The sequence below is a fragment of the Trachurus japonicus genome, chromosome 7 (genome assembly GCF_045865225.1).
Source record: "Trachurus japonicus isolate A0001 chromosome 7, Traja_1.0".
Taxonomy (NCBI): Eukaryota; Metazoa; Chordata; class Actinopteri; order Carangiformes; family Carangidae; genus Trachurus; species Trachurus japonicus.
The window spans coordinates 18,999,413-19,021,827 of record NC_140913.1 but is presented as its reverse complement, the minus strand read 5'-3'; the positions used below and the strand labels follow the sequence as shown (position 1 = coordinate 19,021,827).

At 43.8% G+C, this 22,415-nt stretch overlaps 1 protein-coding gene across 2 annotated transcripts in view; it reads left to right on the top strand.

Annotated features, from left to right (window-relative positions):
* The first annotated feature begins 4,850 nt into the window (after positions 1–4,850).
* The window catches only part of cpne5a (copine Va), a 78,176-nt gene continuing 60,611 nt past the window's right edge, over positions 4,851–22,415 (top strand). The window contains exons 1-3 of one of the 2 annotated variants that reach the window (XM_085781856.1): positions 4,851–5,098; positions 20,318–20,358; positions 21,192–21,238. In XM_085781856.1, coding sequence (XP_085637982.1) covers positions 4,989–5,098; positions 20,318–20,358; positions 21,192–21,238 — 198 coding nt within the window. In that variant the 5' untranslated portion in view covers positions 4,851–4,988. The remainder of the gene's footprint in view (positions 5,099–20,317; positions 20,359–21,191; positions 21,239–22,415) is intronic. The other variant, XM_085781857.1, reaches the window with a different exon arrangement.

Sequence of the window (22,415 nt, the reverse complement as noted above, 5' to 3'; positions counted from 1 at the left end):
CTCTATGCTGCATTCACATGGAATCGGGCAGACGGATGACAGCTGCTGCACGTAACGGGTAAAAAAGAGGTCAGTCGGCACGAGGCAAAACGATACACACGTGACAATATTTTGTCATGGTAATGTAGTATGTAGTACTAACAGTATGTTTTACCGGCTTTTTCTCGCTGACTAAAATGACATCCGATTTGTTAGCGACTGCCGTCTGCCTGACTCCGTGAATGCAGCATCAGTGTGACCCACCATCCTTCCTCACACTACAACGGGGTGATGGTTTTCACAGATGCCACCTCGATCGTTTCTCCCCGAGCCGACTGCTCCGGTGTCTCCGGTGAGTTTCCGTGGTTACTGTGGTCACTGTTCGCTGCCACTGAACGTAAAAGATGGCGACACAACATGGCAGCCAGCACTGGGCTTACCTGCTCTATGGCAAATTCAAAGTTTACCAGAACACTTCAGTTTGTTGATGGGGGTAATTACTGATTAATGAAACACATACCTTTGAACAAAATAAACGATTTTTGTGAATAGACAACAAGAGAAGCTACACAATGTCCCTTTAAATTTGCAGGTAATAGGTCAACGACATCTTGTTTGTAGTAGTTCATTTTGAACATACCATTATCTTTCTTCATTCGGCTGCTGCTTGTTGTGATGTTTTCTTGTCTCTCTGTGTTACTGGTATTTGAGTTACAGTACACATATTTATGGAAATGAAACAGCAACACAACAGGAAAATAGCAGTAAAGTTCTACTGAAGTGTTTTCATTAGTGATTAGTTTTAGTTTTAGTTTTAGTTGTCTGAAGGCAGATGTTGTTTCCCTCAGACAGAGCCCAGCTGGCAGTTTCCAGTCTTTATTGTAAGTTAAGCTTTGCCAACTGTTTGCTGTTGTTAGCTTCAGACTCACCATGAGAGCGCAGTGATCTCTCCTTGCTTAACTCCGGGCAAGACAACAAATATGTAAACTTCACAAAATGTCAAACCATTCCTTTAAAGAGGAACTATGCAGGATTCGTAGCTTAATGCTACATTTCTTTTACCTTAATTAAACAGCTTTGGAGTAATTGTGATGGTTCAATAGACACAAACACACGCAGTAATCTGTAATTTCTTGTTTATGACAGATTAAACTACTCAAATATACATGTTAACATCAGATATAGTATATAACATTATCTACCACTCTTGATTTCTCAACGGCTTTGTCGTAAACAAATGCACATGGCCAGGAGGAGGCTTAGCAAAACAGTGGAAAAGCGACCAGATTTACATAGTTCCTCTTTAATGTTGTGGCTGGTATAGCAGTATGTAGGGTACCCATGAGAGGTTGGAGGTCATTCCCAGCCGGGGCGAGGCTTCAGGGGGGACTGGGAGGGCGGTAATCTTCCGGGCCAGGATCCACAAGGGCCTGTTACAGTGAGTAGGATTTTTATTGTTTTTTTATACCTTTATTTTGACGGCACAGCGAGAGAGAAACTGGAAATGGGGAAAGAGATGGAGAATGACACGCAGCAAAGGGGCCACCTGGTGGAATCAAACCCGGGTCTGATGCCTGTTTATGGGGCGCCTGCTCTACCGAGTGAGCTATGCGACTCGGTATGAAGAATTATGTTTGAGGAATGAGGCCACACCCCCGTGATATTGGGCAGAACCGCTAATTGTCAATGCTTTGAACTGTGTGAGTGTGTCTCAAAAATGTAGTGATGCTCGTAAACCCCGCTGTTGTAAAGCGACGGGTTTAATGGGCCTGATCATGTGCCCAGCCCCTCAGCCCGGCTTTGATTTGTTCTGCTGGTGACTTTCAGTTCAGTTTGCATCTTGCACCAGTTTGTCTAAACAACATTAGACTTTCAGTGAAGTAGGAAACATCTCGTGTCCAGCAGTTAAACTTGAGAAAGAGATTCTGGATGTTTCAGTGTGGCAGAATACAGTATGGTGGACATATTTTTACAAAGGAAGCTGAACGTTTATTTTTTATTTTTTGCTAAAAATCCCTTATCAGGAACAAATTACAATTCCAAACACACATCTTAAAGGGATACTTCACCCAAAATCAATAGTTCACCAATTTTCTACTCACCGTCATGCCAAGGAAGGGTTTGGAGAAGTGTCAGAGTCATCAAAACGCTTTTGGAGTTCCAGGGGGCATCCGGCTGGCAACAGATTTTCATATAATGGCGGCAGATAGTGCTCAGTTTTGAATTGTCCAAAACACACACTATGAAACATCCAAATACCTCCATGCTGCTCATCTGTACTGACCCAAGTGTCCTGAAGCTGCGACGTGAAAAAGTTGTTCGGAAAAAAAAAAAGGATGTCTGTTTTTAGCCTTGTTGTAGCTGTAGCTCCAAGTGGCTCTGTTGATGTTTGTGCGCATGTGTGAGTTTTGCTGTGAGATGTTTATTCATCATTGTAAACCATTGGATGTATGATGTAAACACGGGAGAACATCTCGCAGCACATCTCGCGCAGCCACTGGCAGCTACTGCTACAACAAGGCTAAAAACAGAGATCAAATTAATTCTTTCCGAACAACTTTTTCATGTCGCGGCTTCAGGACACTTGGGTCAGTACGGACGAGCAGTATGGAGGTATCTGGGTGTTTCATAGTGTGTATTTTGGATGATTCAAAAGTGAACTCTATCTGCCACCATTATATGAAAATCCGTTGCCAGCCGGACCCCACCTGGAACTCCAAAAGCGTTTTGATGACTCCTTCTCCAAACCCTTCCTTGGCATGACGGTGAGTAGATAATTGGTGAATTATCGATTTTGGGTGAAGTATCCCTTTAAACCATAGCTGGAGTGAACTTGTACATTTTTTTTCTGTAAGATAAATGTAGTGGGGGAAAATGCTCAGCCTCTCCCCCTGCATTGCTGTGTAGTGCTGCACAGAGTTAAAAATAAAGCATATAGTTCAATACTTTACTTAAAACCTTTGTGCTTGTTGCTGAAGGCGATTCTTCATTGCAGACCACCAGTCATGTTGGAGCTTGTAGCCTGTCATCTGGCCTCCTCCCCCTTCGGATGCTGAGGTCTGGGTGGTACCAGTGCTCGCTCTCTCTTACACACACATACACACACACACACACACACACACACACACACACACACACACACACACACACACACACACACACACACACACACACACACGCGCGGACACACTCCCTCCCTGCAGCGAGTGTTCATATAGGCGTAATTACACTCCTGCCAGAGCTGTAGGAAGTGGGGCGGCTGCGGGTGGGAACAGTGGAGAACTCTCAGCAGGCGGCTGGGAACAGTGCATCGAAGGGAGCTTAAAAAATCAACCCAACCGAGGGCCACAGCGAGGCCTAATTACCGAGTGAACATGACTAACGATGAAGCCCCACTCTGGTGGTGCTGGTCCAAAAATGTGCAGCCCAATCAGCCCGGGTCTCACTCCCAGGTGTATAATTGTAGCTATAGCACACAGCGCTCCCACTGTGGACAGACCTCCCACAACGCTCAATGCTGCTAAGAAATGACGTCTGGAGAATGATGGATCCCCTGCTGCATGGTCCATATAGCTGCAGTTTCCATAGCTGCATGAGTTTTTACTCTTTGCCTGTAACGTATATAATGTCACAAACTGGGGCAGCACAGTGTATTTGAGCAAAAGGGGAAAAAAAAAGAGGTTAGCCATTTCCAGGTGAGAGGTGGGTGACTGTTTGCCACTGATGGCTGTGTGAATGGCTGCTGGGGACATGGGGGAGTGAGTGAGAGTGATTTCTTAAAAAGCGTTTTGCAAGCGAGAAACAATCACTCTACCCAGTGATGCTCTCCTTAGAGATTACCGGTAGTTGGTTGTGGTGAGTGATGGTAGAAACTCCCCCTGCAATCTTGCTTGCTTGCACTCTCTCTCTCTCTCTCTCCCTCACCCTCTCACACACACACACACACACACGCTCTGTATGCATGTCCACAGCAGATCCCTTTGAATTATGTGTTTGTCTGGTTGAATTCTTCAACATTTCAGCAGGGTGTTCAATCAGGAAAATGATAAATCAGAGATGGGGCTCCCCAGGGAGAACACAGCCTCCCAGTGATGACAGTAGGTGTGTGTGTGTGCGTGCGCGGGGGAAAAAAACAACAAACAAACATCACTTTTTATTGGCCAGAAAAAAATAAAACAACACAGAGGAAGGAGGCTGAGACTGGAGCTGTAGGAGTTTGAGGAGCTGTCCAGATGCTGAAAGAGCATCAAGCAGCCTTTCAATTAGTAATAAGAGGCTGGTGGCTCTGAGGGAACTGATGTCATTTTAACACTAGGTGAAGATAAACTATTCATCCGTTACGCGTGACCTGAACATTTCATTTTGACGTTAATTTGAGGCGGTGCTCTCCTAAACCAAAACAGCGAGGAAGGAAAATTGGACTGGTAAAAACTGGTTCGATCTAAGTCAAAAAAAAAAAAATTAACCTGTTTTCATCTGTCATCCTAAAACAAAGATGGGAGTAAAACACAAATGAAGGCCACATATTCTGTGCTTATTTATTTTCTCTTAGAGGCTTTTAAAACCAATTTAGACCACCGAGGTAACGATCCATCCAGCCACAGATCAATAGCTTGAATCTGCAACGGGTTTCAGTCGCAGCACAGCATGTGGGGGAATGCAGACAGGGGGGTGGAGTTCAGTTCACAGCTTTTACTTTTCAAACGCTCCTCTGGCAGAAGAGCTCAGTCTTCTTCTCCGCCTGGCGAACAGCAGCGGGGCTGGCGGTGATGCTGCGTCCTGGCATGTGATCCCACTTCAGTCACACCACTCGCCCCGCCGTTGCCGCCTCCCGTTAAACTTTCCATGCTGTTGGCCGTCAGATGGACAGCACTTAGGAGGTTTGCCTGGACCTTACCGCACCGCCGCCGCCGCCGCTCGCCGCTCCTGCTCTCCACCTCCGGCTCTCCAGCTGTTAGAGGGACTCACCGCGGGCCAGGGGAGTTGCCCTGGGTCTCTCGCCTGCACACATGGAGGGAGACGTTATGGACAAAGTGGAGGCAACGGCGACGGTCCGAGACTTCGACCCCATCAGTGGGAGCATCCCGGCTACCAAAGTGGAGATCACCGTGTCCTGCAGGTGAGTCCACTCCGCGGCTGCTGCTGCTGCTGCTGTTGCGACTGCGTCAGGGGGTTGGGAAGCTCCGTGCGCTTTGGGTGCGTTCTGCCGTAGGAGGACTTGAAAAGAGTAGGCAAAGGTGTGGGATGATTAAATATTCTAGTTTTAAACGCAGCACAGCGATGTATTGTGTCATTTTCATATGAAAAAGAACCACTGCTCTGTGAAAAAAAAACTTTATGAAAGGTGGATTGACATCGCTGTGTGGGTTTTGCTTGCTGCAAAGACGCATAGCCTACACCTCATTATTGTCTAATTAAAACAACAACTTCTGTTATAATTTTAGATTATAAATGCACTTGGAGTGAATTACCTTTCCAGTAATGGGCGGAATTTTACAGACAATACGCTGCAAGTCCGACAGTGGCTAAACTTTTGCGCGTTTATTTTTGTCCGATTTATGATGGAGATCGATGCTTTGGTGCTGTATAGATAGACCCCCTATCCCCGGCAGAGTCTCGTGGGTCTATCTCGCTGTGTTTGTGCATTTTGCGCGCGCGCAACGTCGCGTGCCACAGGAGCCTATCGACCGTCGTGGAGCTGGCGTGCCTGTGAGGTGTCCCCTCGAGGCAGAGTGTGGAGCTCTGCAGCTGCTTGTGAGGCTCCGAAAACGTCACTAGTTTTGTTGCAGCAAAGTGAGGACCACAGTTATAGCACCAAATAGTTTCCTCCCTCCTCGTCCATTGGCGCTGAACTGAATCCCTCGGTCTGCCCCCATAAACCAGCAAAAACCACGGAGATGGCAAGTGCTTCGGCTGGAAAGGGTGGGGCAGCGCCGGCTGCAGGTAGAGTCACTGTGTCACTGTATACTGTACAGTATGCTGCTGCAACACACTGGCTTTAGAGAGTATAGGTCGGCAAGTACAGTTGGTGCAGTTATAATGACAGTTTATCATGGAAATTGGTGTTAATTTGTGTTTCCATGGCCTCCCCAGTTGTGTGTCATTCTGCTCTAATCCACAGTGTTCAGCTCTTTGCACCTCCTGGCAGTGTTATATGCATGTAAATGATGCATTCCCATGTGCAATGCTGCTGAAACTGATCCTGTAGCGATTTCAGAAAATAAATGAAAAACACGGCTTCATCATTAACTTAAAATTTGTGGCATTGTTCAACAAATCCAGCATTGGTGTTGCCACGCAGGCAACCTTATAACCCATTCTGGATGTTACTTAATTAGTCATATTTCAAAACAAGTCTGTTAACCTTTATGAAGTGGACAGGTGGAGACGGATGGTGCAGCACAGGAGGGTGGACGACTATTTAACGAAGATGAGCAGTATTAACCCCTACATTGGTTTCATCGGATTCTATGTAAAAAAAAAAGAGGCAAGAGTGGGTGGGTGTGTGTGTGGCAAGGTTGTACATCAGGTTGGTATATGGAGCTCAGGTTGTGTGTGCGTTTTATCCACTGTGAGGTGTTTTTTGAGAGTCGCAGCTGGACTCGTGTTATTTCCCTCCTGGTACATGCTGTTGTTGTTGCTTTTTCCCTCAGACCTTCATACTTTAAGCTGGGCTCCGTGTTGATGCCCCCAGGCACTGTTGATCTGCAGCTCCCTTGTTTGTCATTAATGTCTCTCCAAACAAAGACTTGCTCGAGGACACCGTTTGGTAGAGAATAAAAATGCATCCCTGCACTCACTGGGCCTTGGAAACGTTGCCTGTTTCAGATGACTTCAGGTCCTATCTGCTCTTCCTTGTGACTTTTGGAGATTGCCACAGTAGCTCATGTCTAACCTCCGTGGACCGCTTCAAAGATGAAGTATTGGACAATTCAACACCGATGAGAGACACAGCCATGCACCTATTCCTCCCACTTTTCAGCAAGTGTCTATTTGTTCCATCCAATTGGAGTAAGCAGAAACAATGGGTGTCATGTGGGTGAGATGCACGGGCTCCACAACTCTGTGTAATTGATTTAGTAAGCCTGAAAGCTCGGAGAATACAGCGCACATGGAAGTGAATTGCGGCATGCAGCCCTACAGGCATTCTCATAACCCTCTGCCGATATTGCAGCAAGCCCCCTGACAAACTGAAGGGACTGAAGCAGACACCCCCTATCAAAACAAGTGCATACCACTGTGAGAGCACATTGTTCCCTGTCTATGGCTCTGATTGGTTTTGCTCACAGGTCACCCAGTGAGCACGAGCCCACAGCATCTGCTTCTTGGCAGCAAGAGCTACACTCAGCAGTAAGATGGCTCTTCAAACTCAAGTGGCCTCTATTCCTATGTCTGCCTCTCCCAACGCACGACAGTCGATATACCTCTGAGGGTCATAGCCAGTGGTCCCCTTGGTGCTTTTAGAGGCGTGATCCCACCTCTTATATGGCTGCAAAGAGTGTGTTCGTTAGTTAATACTTAAGTAGCTCTGATGAATATTTCATAAGTTGTCAATGTGGTTTGCAACATCATGCTTTAATTATGAGCAAAGTAGTAAATGTGAATCTTGGTGGATTGTGCAATGTGCCCTTTCTATCTCGGCTTACCAGATCGTCTCAGAGTTCCCATGTTCAATGACTTCAGGGAACGTGGGGCTTCGGCTCTGTGGTTCCACTGCAAAGCACACTTTTAGTAATGAATGTTGAGAAAATGTGCCCATAGACAGAAACCACAAAGCCCTCAAAGGCTTGACACATGGATTTTCATTTAATGAATAGATGTTTTTTTTTCTGTTTCTCTTTGGCACATCACTGTACAGATCCATGTGCGGGATGTCAGCAATGATTTGTAAACGCACATTTTACTGTACTGTAACGTGTCTATGTGACCAGAATGAGGGAGGAGAATCATGCTGATAAGCCTGACAAAGGTTTACAACCCTTATCAGAAAAGAGCGAGGGGAAAAAGGATTTCTTGCTTCTGACAGATTGCTTGTTGACATCTCATATTTTAGATAGTTACCATCCAGAGAAGAGTGAGAGCAAAGAAAAGAGCAGATTGATTTGATGAAAAGCCCAGATTGGACATTCTATCATTGTAAGTACATGAGACACATTGATGTTTGAGAAAACCACCGGGAACAAAGATGCAGCTTCAATTTTTATTTTATTCCAATTTAAAAACAGATCAACACACAGGGAATATTGTAAATATGCATTGGTCTTTTGAAACATGTCATCAAAACACACCACATGTAGCTATTAAAGAAGAAAATGCTGCTCAAAGCCACCCTCTCTTCCACTGTGCGCAGCCTCCCACCTGACAGCTTGAACATCGAACTTTAATCAGCCCCCATCGCCTGTTTCATCAGGACGAAGACTCTGCTTCTTGTCCATCCCCTCCTCCTGCTTGTCGTTGCCTCAGAGCTTGCTGTAACCACTCATTTGATGTGATATATTGGTTGGAGTGGCACTGCATCCAATCAATGCGGTCCATAGCTGGGGAGCAGCGGTGGGGGTGGGTGTCCAACCCCGCCAGGCCACTCTGCTCTCGAGGGATTCATTACCTGGTGAAACACACAAGGGGTCACATGACTGCCACCATCCTGTGATAGATGCTCACACGAGAGGATCACTGGTGCACGGGGTCAGTGATTGCTGTTCCCCCGAGGTCAGTCTGAAAACTTGTGGCGTGCCTCTCGATGTTAACCGTAAATGAGGCGGTCCTCGCACCGGAGGGGGCGGTGTAATGAAATGATCAGAACGATTAGGATGTGTGGCATCGCTGCTCAATCTGTCAAAAACAATTGCTTGAGCAGAGCAATTTGGATTCAGGCTGTGTAGTTATTCGCTATTCGAGTGCATTGTTATGCCTTTGTAACTTTGCTGCTGTTGTCGTCGTGTTAATAGCTGTTGTATACAGTAGCTGTTGATCACATTGAGTCTCGGTTTCCCATTCAGTGAAACAGTGTGACCTAGTTTTTCTGGTTGAAACAGCCTTTTGTTTGGCTCTGGCAGACAGCAAAGTTCAACTGAACTAGTTCGCATTGTGCAAGAACATAAAATATTAATAAAAGTCGCTCTGAATAGGAGAGAAATTTCAATTTGCAGTGTTTCTACTGTGCCGCTCTTTTCATATCGAGTTCTGGGTTAAGACTGACCTGAGGCGAGCTCGCAGCTTTTATCTTGTGGGATGGCTCATGTCTGTGAGTGATGTGTCGCATCTGTGTTGGGGATCGAGGCTGAGAGACACGAGGGTACCAAGGGGTGGCTGATTTTTTTTCTCTCTTCCAATTTTGGGGATGTTAAGATTGCAGCAGGCGAGTCTCACAAGCCAATGAAGCAGATGATTATGCATGAACCCCTGACACAGTGAAAATGAGTTTGGATCCCAGACACTTGGCTTGTGGTGGTGTCAGTGTTATTAATATATTCTCATTTGGGATGTATGACAGCAGAAGGGGATCCCATGGAAACACATTTGTGGTCCCATGCCAGTGGTTCATAAACACTCTACATGTTGCCTGTGTCATCTGAGAGTGTTGATTGGACTGACAGGAAAAGTCAAGAGCGGGGTGTAGCAAAAAGAAATCAGAGCTGTCCCTCTTGGCTCAGAGGTATCAAGCTGCTTTTGTCTCTACTCTCAAAGCACCTTAAGGGTCAGCAGAGTGTGTTAGTCGATGTCTGCATCGGGGATATTTGACCTGAAGATCATAATTTGTCGAGGAATGTGGGAGCCGGTGGCAGATCTTTTCAAAGTGTGACACGTTTCTCAGTGACAATTTCACTACATTAGGTTGCATATGCTGAGGGTCTCACACGTGTTGACAGTCTCAGCCAAAGGGCTAAACAAGCTACTCATTGTCAGATTATTATCATGTCTGTAGATGTATTGAATTTTGAATTCTTCCATTAGATACATTAGTATTGTTTATGTAGCTTCATTGGACATTTTTGCTCATGTGGTTGATATTGTGTGTGCATCTTCAGTACAAAGCAGTGTGTAATGTGTGTGCTGAAACATTAGGATTGATAAGTATACAATTATTTTTTTACTGTGGGGAAAAGAGCTTATCAGTGAAAATGTGTGTATTATGCAAGATAAACTCAACCACAAGCTACAAAATGAGAAATTGTTTTTGGCTTATGTAGAGAATATGAAAAAGTCAAACTCAACTTTTATTTAAAGGTTTAAGAGATTGTTGCTGCCAGTAAATGTTGCACTAGACCAGCGTTTTTCAAACTGTGGGGCGCCAGAGGTTTTTTTGGGGTGGGGTGGGGGGGGCGATGTGAGAAAAAGAATAAAAGAAAAACATTCAAATTATATGCGATTTTGTAACGCACAGGCTGCGATTATGCTCTAGTTGTGTGCCATGCAAACAAGGGAGAGCGGAGCTCGGCGGGCCTCAGGCTCGGCTGAATGTAGCGCGACGTTGGCTGTGAAACTATTCCGGTTAAAAAAGAGGTGTGCCGCACAGTGTCAGGAAGCCTGTAACTTCATATGAACGCAGCTCAAACCGACCCGGTGCCTCCCAGCACGGTGACCAAGCTCAAATAGATACACTGGATCCGCAGTAGCCGACAGCTATTTATTTTTTCTTTAAAGAGGAACTAAACCCCTAAACCACTTTTTTCTGCTGAAAACAAATGTATTTGGGTATAAGGTAGTGTTGTCAGTTGATTCTGGTCCAACTTTTGACATTTTAGTCAAAATATTTCAATTTGGTGTATTTTGTAGTAAAAATGTAGAGTGACTGCCCTCTATGGGTTGAAACACGGCTATTACAATCGAATTTTTCTATTGGCTGAGATGGAGGCAGATGACGTTTTGGAGGCAGCTTTCGTCACCGGCCACTAGCTCCCCGACCAATCAGCACCGGCTGCTGCCTGCAGCTAACTGTTGCTAGGCGCTCTAGCTGCTCTGCTGCGGCTAACGGCTGCTAACAGCTGCCTGAACGGGAATCGTTAGTGCGGCCGCAGCCGGCGCTAACGAGCCGTTAACGAGTTAACGAGCCGGCGGATCGGCTGTAGATGCTGTGTCACGGCTCTGGCGTCCTCTCCTAGTAGTGTCCACGCTACTAGTGCTGTTAGAGTAGCTCGTTAGCAGCTCGTTAGCGCTAGCAGAAGTGTCGATGTGTGTTTATTACTTTTTTTTCTCTTTTGTGTGATTTCGCGGGTGTGAATGGGGCGCAGGGGGGAGGGGGGAGGGGGGATCGGAGAGTGCTCCTGGAGTCCCGCCCATAATCAAGGCATTTTTTGAATTTCAAGCTTAGAGCACATCATCCAAAACTGAGGGGTTTAGTTCCCCTTTAAGGGGGGGCTCACTTAGCCTGACTCTCGCCAGACCCTTGTAGTTCCGCAAAGCTACGCTGAGCTCCACACAAGGGTCTGGGACTGCTCCATAGGCGATTCATTTCAGAAGGCGGGGCCTTGTAAAAAAATCTTGTATGTGATTGGATAAACCACTTGTCCGTTATCTTGAATGACGTGCTACTTCAGCCACTCACTGCGAGCCGCCATTGTTGTTTGACTCAAACAGTCGCTTCAGCGCTACGTCACACCTCAGAAAGTCCCGCCCGGCGATCCTGATTGGTTCATTATTTTTTGCTCCGGGGAAGAAGTTTGCATTGGCCTCGAGTCCAGACCCTTGTGTGAAGCTGAGCGTAGCGCCTCTGGTGGAGCTTTGCGGAACTACAAGGGTCTGGCGAGAGCCAGGCTAGGGCTCACTCTCTCACACTTTGAAAACCCTTAGACCATCGGGAGCACAGGCCAATACAAATGCTCTGTTAGTCTCCATTAGGCCACAACCCTTCCCCTCACGTTCATAAGTGACCATCACCACAACCATATGGGCTGACTGCTGAGAGTGAGCCAGCTAGCGAGGGTTAGCAATACCATAAGTTCACAATTTTGATTACAAAAACTTAGCTACTTAGCATAAAACAGCTTAAGTAACATTCATGGAGGAGAGGAAAAGCCTCAGATTACCCAGTTAGCCAGTACTGCCCTTGATTTAGCCTTGGTCTCAAAAGTACATATCAGTGTGTGTCTTTTTGCATTTAGTACAATACAAGGAAATTATAGTAAATCACAGTGAAGAACAACTCCTATCAATGTCAAGCAACATTACAATGTGGTAGTAAATAGAACGTTCAGAAAATTTCAATTTCAAGTCATGAATACCAACCACATTGTCTAAAAAAGAAGGAAGAAGCTTAAGAGCATCAAAGGAAACACCTTTCTTCTTTTATTTATTTTATTCATTTTTTTTTTTTTTTAAATATTCCCCTTCAGTGAACAACGGTGCTCTATGGAGTCAAGGACCACAACAATGCAAACAGGAGACACCGAGTCAACTCCAGACTCAGAGCGTCTGGGTGACAATACAAAATACGAACGCTGCATTCACACGAGGCATGACACAAAAGATGAGACGAGGCCTGAGCTGGAGGAGATTTCCCCTTCACCATTTTATTTCAATGTTGTCTGAATTCTGACAAAAAAAAAAGTCGTGTCTATTGCGTTTTGCAAATCTTTCTGACAACAGTCCCAAAATACAATGTACTTTAGAGAAGTTAAAGGTCACATTCACAGGGACACATTAAGAGCTACAGTCATGGTGTTACTTGACTTTGTGCAAACATTTAGTTTAGAATTTTTTCATTGGTCTGTCAGGAAAAAAATGAAGCATGTTGCTCATGATTTCTTCTCTCATTGTAAGATAAATCAGCAACCTTGATATCACTTGCTCTTACAGCTTCATTATTATAGTTCTGTCCATATCCATAAAACTCATCAACAAAGTCATTCATTCAGCCTTCTTATTGTTATGTCTGCTGTCTAAAAACTCGTAGGCATCCTTCAGTGATGGTGTTTATCCCACAAACATTTAGGCCTTACTAAAAAAAGATCACCATCCTTTGAAGGCATTAAAGGAGAATTCCGGTCATTTTTGACCCCTAAATCGTTGTCCTGATGGTCACCCAGTCTTGGGGGAGCAAAAAACGCAACTAAAATTGCTGCAGGCAAACCGGAGTTACACCATGGCTACCCGGCGCTAGGGATAGCGACAACGCTAACCTATGGGGGCAATTTTTTCAACCACAACAAACACTCAACAAACAATCAAATATCTATGGTACATGACTCGAATCCTAACGAGACACCACTGAACTCATAGTGTACAGTATAAACAGAATAAACTTTGTGTTTTTGCATGTAATCACTCACCTCAGACAGCTGAAATCTGAAACATCCTGGAAAGACATTACTATCCGATCGCAGAGCGCCTGCACACAAACACTTTTTCCTTGTTGTGATGATTTCTTTATAAAAATAAACGGTCGGAGATATTTTGGACATTACCACTACACTGCTCGACCGTTTATTTTTGTTAAGTAATCATCACAACAAGGAAAAAGTGTTTGTTTCTGTGGCGGGGAGAAGGTGCTCTGCGGTCGAATAGTAATGTCTTTCCAGGATGTTCCAGAGTTCGGCTGTCTGAGGTGAGTGATTACATGCAAAAACACAAAGTTTATACTGTTTATACTGTACACTATATGAGTTCAGTGGTGAGTCATGTACCATAGATATTTGATTGTTTTTAGTGGAGTGTTTGTTGTGGTTGAATAAAGTGCCCCCATAGGTTAGCGTTGTAGCTATCCCTAGTGCCCGGGTAGCCATGGTGTAACTCCGGTTTGCCTGCAGCAATTTTAGTCGCGTTTTTTGCTCCCCCCAATACTGGGTGACCATCAGGAAACGATTTAGGGGTCAAAAATGACCGGAATTCTCCTTTAAGGACACCACACAGCATACTGTGAAACATGTTTCACAGTCTTACTGGAACAAAACACAGGCACCTCTGCTCATTCCCAGTGGCCAAAATAGCATGAACTACAATTATAAAAGAGACATCTGTAAAAGTGTTGACAGGACACCCCCGCCTGTCAACATGGTTCATCATTACTCTTTCTCTTAGGAATTTTAACCCATTGAGGTTATATATTTGCAAAACTTTTCCAGAACAATGAAAGGTGAGTCAACCCAGTAACAAATCTGTGAGATGAGTGGGTGACAACAGCAGAGGAAACACTAATGTGATGCAACATGTGAAGTGGGCTGTACAACATGGATGCAAACCTGGAAATTATAGAAACACTTTTTAATCTTACATGCCTGATTAGCAGTTTTCATCAAAGTGTGTTGGAGGATGAAACGTAGTCTAGATGTTTGCCAGGTTACTAAAGGAACTGCTGTGATTTCTGACTTAAAGCCATGCAAATGTGGATTTAAATGTATTCTCTATTTCTATTTACCACTGATACTCAGGAAATTATCAAAAATTAAAGATTGAAGGTTTAAAATATCTTTATATAAATTAACGGTCAACAACACTTGATTCAATTGACAGTGACATTAACAACTTAGATTGTGTGTAAATATTGTCTAAACATGCAACACGCCTTAAGCATACATGGACGGGATGTGACTAGATGGTTTTACAGTGCCGTGCTGCGTTTGTGTGCATCTCATTTATTTGATAAAGTTTCATATTAAAAAAGTTTGTTTTGTCTCAACTGTGTGATGAAGATCATCCATGTCTATGTTGTACGTTACGTCCCCTTGTCATCTAGGGGAGACGGGAAGCAGCATAGATAAATGAAACCCAGGCAAAAGAGAGAAAACAAAACCAGAAATTGGCCAAATCAGGAGTTTTTATTAATTAGTCCCAAATTGAACTCTGTGTGGGGAGTGACCACACATAACACAAACTGAAAGAGAACTCCTAACGAGGAAGTACACACAACAAGAAGGTTAAGAAACCCAATCACACACCCAAACACCGTCCGGGAGCAACATGCAACACAATTGTACGTAACTGAACCACACAGATCTCAGTCCAAGTGCTGCTGTTGGCCCACTGGCACCGCTGCACCTCTGCCTCCAGCTTTTATGTGAGGCTTAATAAGCGATTGGATCCCAGTGTGCTCTGTCACAGCACAGACACACACACACAGCAACTCTACGGCCATAACAGTGTGTAATGACTCTCTGGATTCCACCATTGTCCACCAATCAGTATTTAGTAAACTGGATGAGCGACGTGGATGTTTCACAGGGAACTGGCTGCAAAGCTACACCCATGAAAAGTATGAGTCAGAAGAAGGCAAATAGGTGTGTAGATGGGGTTTACATAGCTGCACAAATTGTTAGAAGTTGATTTTCTCTAATAAATGCAGGAGGCACGTCACATGCTGCTTGTAGAGGAACTGCGAGCTCAGCCTCCACATTGTGAAGTCAAATAAAATTCTGTCTGATTATCAGATTATCCTGGCGTCTATCGAGAAGCTGCATACGGTATTTATTTCCAGCCCAGTGGGTACACGTCAAGTCGATTAGTGTGCGCGCCTTTCAGTGAACAGTTGTGTGCGACGTGTCATAAGGTGTTGGCGTGGTTACCCCTGAATAGGTATAGTGCTGGTTACTGTTTGTCAGTTTGTGCGCATTGCGATTCTGCCACCACCCACCTGCTGTGACTCCTTTCACCTATACCAAGGCTCAACATGAGGCCACTGCCAATTAAACAGCTCAATTTCTCTGTTTCCATCCAATACACTCATAGAAATCACAGCAATCCCATCCCTCACTAACATCAATTAGTGTCTGGAAGAGACTTTGAGAGCTTTATTATCATGATCGCTATTGAAATTGACCCTGCTCCCTCTTCTCAACACTTGACTGACTCCAAGCGGTTTCTTTTCTCTATCTCTGTTTAATGGCCAGTTACTATCACTTTAAAGCCGATATACTGCATGTATGGGCTTAGAAATGCATCACTGTGCCTGACTTGTTCCTATTTGCAATATAAAGTGTGGTATACAATGGTTTGTGAAGAAGTTGGTGTGTGTGCAGGTTGGATTTTTCAGATTGAACAACGACATGAAGGGAAATTGTTGTGAATTCAGAGTAGCCCATAGTGCTGTGCCAGGGTTATAACAGCTATATAGTAACAACAGTGTGTGCACCTCCCTCAGCTCCAAAAAAAAAAAAAAAACTTTGTCTGCACAAAGCCCAGGCTGTCGCAGTGTGCAATTAGCAGTGATATTATTCCCAGGTTGGACATTAGTCACACAGCAAAAGCCAGCCTGAAACACGGAGTCATATGTGCATCCTCATTTATTGTACTATCAGAAGAGCAGTTTTATGTCTGAGATTCTGTCGGTGCCCGTGAGACGGCCGCCCTGGGAGTGCTCAGCAGCAGGTATTGTCGACCTGGAGAGATCCCAGGTTGGACAGAAACTGAATAATTAAACAGATGGAGTGGAAGAAGACACCTGGTGGCATCCCAGTGAAGGTCAGCAGATGGGTCTGTCACTAATAAAGGGAGCAGATTGCTCATTGAATACAATGAGGAGGGGAGTGTTTTGAGATCCAGACAAAAGCAACACCACTTCGCATCATCGCCCTGTCTGTCACCATCCAGGGATTCACTTGTGCAATACAGACGGATCATTTCAAATAATGAAATGCAGAGGTGTTTCAGATTTTATTGGTTGTTTTAATTTGTTAGTTAATATTTTTGTGTTTGCGCAGCCTCACACCTGTATCCGATAACTTTCCCTGTACGATACACTGTAGACACTGTAATGATATACTTTTAGCTAAAGTGCCCCCAAAGGAAACCAGAATGTTTCAGTTGAAATAAATGAATTCCAGCTCTTTGTAAAGGGCTTGCCGACCTCTGCAGCAACATAGTGTGTATATATCCCCTGTGTGGTTCTGTGACCCCCTCACAGGCAGCTTAAGGTTATATTAGACAAAAAAGTAGACCCACTGACCCTGTGGTGTGTGAGTGGAAAGAAAATATCTGAGAGGAGAGGGCCATAGCGCAGGAGAGGAAGCGAGGAGAGAGAGCAGACTTGAAAATGCAAACCATCCTTCACTTTTGCTCCTGGACATCTCCCATTGTTTCTAATGTAATATAAAGACTTTCCTTCCTCTAAGCCAGTCAGAGACTAACTTTCAAGCTTGCGGTTGTCATGTCCTTTTAAGAACCAATGAGGCAGCAGCTCATGCTGGAATTGGCCAGCCGACTTCAAGACTATTTAAAACCACTTTCCACTGAATTAGATGCTATTTCTCCAAGGTGCCAATTATGATTTCGACAACTCTTAAGAAACTGAAGGGGAATTAAGGGAGTGCAGGCAATAAGGCACTGCGGGTGCAGGAATTAATTCCCACATTTCTTGGTTTAATAATCAGTCACGTGGATGAAGGAGCTGCTAAAATATCTCCAGGGATCTGGCCAAGAGGGAGCACATGCTCCTAATATATTCTCTTAAATTAGAGTCCAGCAGCCAGCCATATTTTAGAGGTCAAACCTCCTTCACACTTGGGTTGTAATGGAAACATTTATCAATATTTCAGCCAAACAGAAAACATTTTCAGACACAACCAGAAATAGTTTGTAGGTTGGATTACAGAACACGTACAACACTTAAGTGATGCAAATTCAGCATTTACAGATTTTCCTGGTGCTGCCTTACTCATTAATTAAATCATGCATAACAAATTACTACAAGTTTAATGCACTAATTAATAAGCAAACAACGCATTGTTGGGAATGAATAGACGGAAAGCTATTAAACTTATTTTTTCCTCGAATGAAATCAAATTGAATTTCTCGTCATTTTATTTGTTCAGCATCTAACAATGCACTCCAGGCTCCGAGTTGTAAAATATTAAATATTTTGGTGACAAGAGGAGATGATTGCTCTTAGAGATTTAATGAAGGTGGTGAGATCAAGAGGAATAAGAAAGGTGATGTTAGGCATTTCCACATAGTCCTAATGATCACAAAAGTGCTGTGGTTTGAAAGGAGGTTGATATATGAAATGTGGTGTGGTTGAAAAGTAGCTCATCTAATTACTTTTGTCCTACTTTCAATGAGCCTCATCTTCATCAACAAACTTTCTCTACATCAGCTTTCGGGATAATGATCTTCCCTTATCCCACTGAGATTTGTAGACCGAAGGAGTTACCTTTTGAAATAGGCAGCGGTACTTCAGCAAAAGGATTATCTTAATACCCATCCTGCGGTACAGTTGTGTGTTCTCTGGCCATTTGCACAGTAAGATAATGGATTAATTTGTATTTGTGTATAAGTCTGTGTACACATTCATTTCTTCTTGGAAGAGCCCATGATCTGTGAAAACAAAGTGAGGTTGAGCAACTCAAATGCATCATTGTAGAAATGTGAAACGGGATGTCGTGTTTTCCTTTCTCCATGTGTGATGCTCTCCTCCGCAATGAGAGCTGGGATAAGGTGATGGACAAGCTAATTGTCTGAGGGTAATGGATGCCAGACACTAACAGGTGGATACAAAAAGGCAGTTAGTCATGGATGGCTTAGTTATCTCCAATGATAATTACAGTGACAATGTTCCAACTGTAGTCAGGTCAGCCCGAGGCTAATACCCAACGAAGCTGCATCCATTATCCCCCCACGTTTCCCTGTGACAGAAGATTTTGTGTCCAGGAATGCAGAATTACGTGTACATGAATGATGTCCTGTTGCTTGGATTCAGTCAGGAAATCTCATCTATATTCATTGAAATCCTTCTGTCCCCTGAAGGGATATGGGGGATTCGGGGGGTGGGGAGCTGTTGCGAACTGCTTGCAAGTTGTTATTTATCGACTCTAAATCCGGAGCCAGAAACATGAGGTATTTATAGGCTTTCGCATTTTATTGATGTGCTAATGAGATCATTGATACATCTGGAAAATGTCTCCTGTAAGATGTTGACTGCAGTGACTGATGGCGGTAGTGCATAACTACGGTATGACGATAATGTGTTTGATTAGGGGGAGAAAGTGGGAGTGAAAAACACAAGGGAACGGCTTTAATTGTTAAGGAAACACTCAGAAATTCCCTCCATCACCCAGAGAGAAACACACTATCAGGTCTGGATGAGGCAAAGAATAAAAACGGCATGAATAATATTAATGCTGATTGCGGATCTTATCTTGAATGAGTCAATCAGTGAGTGTCTGGCTGCTTGAAAAGATGAGGATCGGTGTCAGGGAGCTAGGTAGCTCCTTAACAGCAAGCAAGGTTGTTCCTTACGGGGAGGATGTGGGTATCCTGATGCAATACTAACTTTCTCTCTCTGATTGTAGTTCAGACTGAGGGGAACTGAATGAGTTGTGACTTACATAACCGTTGCTGCTGCACGAGAACAGAGTGAAACTCAACAATATGGCACGCATGGAGCGTGCTTTGGCCCGCAGCGACTGCAGGGTGCTGCTGGCATGGATGCTGAATGAGCTTTGAGTCCAATTCAGCCCACGGATGCATACTAATGGACCTGTTCAATGTATTGACAGTGTCATGTTGCTGTGAGTGGTGATGTAAATCCTCATACAGTACTGTATGTACAGTAGCGTGTTGTTGCTGCTTTCTGCTCTCAGGCACCTCACCTTCACGCTGCAGCGCAACCTGACTGTGACAGAGCTGATTTTATGTCAAATGTCACACTTTCCTTTGTGTTGTTTGAATGTGTGAAGAGGTTTGATCGTAGGTCCAAGCCAAGGCAGCCCATTAATTTCTATGACAGTAATGAAAAATGTTTACGTGCAGCACATCCAGTTTGCAAAGCACCAAATCCTCACATTTCTCATTTTTGCTTGAGAGAATGATTGATAAATGAAATAATCATTAAATGATTTTTTGGAAATCAATTAATCAATTATTTGTTGTCTCTAAAGTGATTAAACTCCATGAGAATCTTTATTTTTCACTAAAACTGTAATTGTCTTTATCGATCTTGATTTATTTATTGTTTCTTTTGTACAGTAATTCTCTTTCTGTCTGTTTACTTGAATGAAAAGATCTGACTTCCATGATTGTCTGTCCTTTGTGTGTGTGTTTCTTTTAATTGTTGCAAACATTTTCTCTAATTAGAATAAATGTCTGGGACTGTTTTCAAAATGTTTTCTCTGCCCCCTCCGTGTGTCCTCTTTGTCCTTTAACTGAGCTTTGCTGTGCTTATTGTTCTGCTCACGTTGAAAAACTCAAGGACAGTGTGGTTTATGTGGTGTTAAGTGTGGTTGTGAATTACTCTGCATTCATCATGTAGCTCTTTGCATATGGTGTTTTATCTTTTATTTTTTAACCATACTATAATGTAACTTACTGCTAAACTGTAACAATTAAATTCAGTGAAATGAATTAGACCAACACAAATACATGGGAAAACTCGAATATGATGCTGATGTGTAATTGTTTCCCTCTCTCACAGGAACCTCTTGGACCGAGACACTTTCACCAAATCAGACCCATGTAAGTTTTTTTTTTATTATGCTAATTGCTGTTTAGCTTTTCCTTGCTCAGAATATGTTTTTTGACACGTCCTCTGCTTTTGTGAAGCTTTACTTTTTTTTACTTTTGCTGAGCTTAACTTTGATTCAGTTTACTCTGCTATTTCAAAGTGTTCCTTCAATAACTGCATATCATTTGCACAGTAATGTGACAACCTTTCCACAGTGTGAGCATTGGAAAGTACCTTAATGCATGCAGGGTATAAACACCAGCCTTTGAATACAAATGGGTTGGTTTTGGTGAGACGCATAGGGAACTGCCATAACGGCATTTTCTCTGAAACTCCCTGCAGGATAGAGAGTGAAGGGGGCATTTAACATAATAGGGAGGAGGTTCAAGTCCTTTATGTACAACATACTGGAAAAAATATCACACCTGCCCCGTTTTGTATTCACCTGAAGATGAACCTTGAGCTATGTGACAGGTCACGTAGTGTTCGCCTGCCTGCGCTTCACCTGAAGTCGCAAAATTAAATTGGAATCAGGAGAATCCCACCGTTAAGAAATTGTGTTTTGATCGCCAGGCTTAAATTGTGCTCCAGGAAATTTCAATCTTGCTTCGGAGCCCAGAGTTTGATGCAGTGCAGCATCATCAAGCTTGGCACTTGATTATGCTGTCAGGGTGTGGCAGGATAATTAATGATGAATGTTGTCAAACGGCGAACAAAACAAACACTATTAGAAGAAGTGGGCTGCTTGATTGAGCTTGTTTAGTGACAATGTGTTTCTCTGCCCCCCCCCCCCCCCCTTTTTTTTTTCTCTTCACCTCCACCCCTCCACCTCCTCTCTTCTCAGTGGTTGTCTTGTACACCCAGGGTGTGGAGTCCAAACAGTGGAGAGAGGTAAGAGATCACAGCCGTCCCTCTGTCAACACAACTCAATCAGCCTGTCTCCTCACCACGAGAGCCTGCTCTCTGTTTACAGCCTCCCTCCGCAGACACACACACACACACACACACACACACACACACACACACATGCACACACATTCCCCCCGCTCACTCTCAAGGTAAACGCTGCAAGTGCCAATCATTTGCAATTGATTGACCCTGTGGAATATCCAACTGCTGGTCAGCACTGTGTTAGCTATGACTGATTGGACTGATAAAGGTGACAGCAACACGTATCGATAAAGATTTGCGTCTGCGTCACTGTCGCCGCTGGCTGTTGGCCACTGGTCCTTAATTAGACCGGAGAGGCAAGAAAAATGGAAGAAGGCTGAGATTACAGCAAGACAGAGGGCCCCTCTGGGATTATTATTTGTCCCTGTAATCCCTCAGGGTAGACATACACAGAAATGGTTTTAGATTACATCTCAGTGGGGAATACTTTATTGTACATTTTTCTTGTGCACTCTTGGTGTAACCATTCACTGTGAACATGAAACGCCAGATGGACCAAAACAAAATAAAAATGTAATTAATCCTGTATATAACTGCTTTCTCACAGAAAAACTGGGACTTTACAAGTGCAGAACAGTTTGCGCCTGCTCTCACAGTCAGATACTTTATGATTGATGTTCATTGTCTCCACAAAGAGCTTGGTGTCATGCTGGTGCACAGCAGAGTGTCACAACAGATTTCCAACATACAAAGGGAAGATTTCAGAGATAATCCTGTGTTGTGGTGGGTGTGGGCTCCTAAAAACAGAGGAAGATTTAAAACAGTTTTTAGTTGATAACATATATTTCAACATACAGTGCAACAATTTCAGAAATAGGGCTTATTTGCTTCCTTGCTGAGAGGCAGATGATTGTGATGCTGTCATCTGTCATGTCTCTATGGTAAATAAGAAGCTAAAGCCATAAGCTTAGGGAGAAACAGGGAGGAAACAACCGGTCTGGCTCCGTCCAACAGTAAAAAAATAGTCACCTGTGAAACTCATGTATGATATATTCTTTATTTCATCTAAAAGTGTAGTACAAAGTGCAAAAAACATCACATTGTGGTTTTATCTGGCTTATGTACCAGTGTCTCTGCTGGTTCTGGTTCAGTTTCTCCAGAGTGGTATCACTCTTCT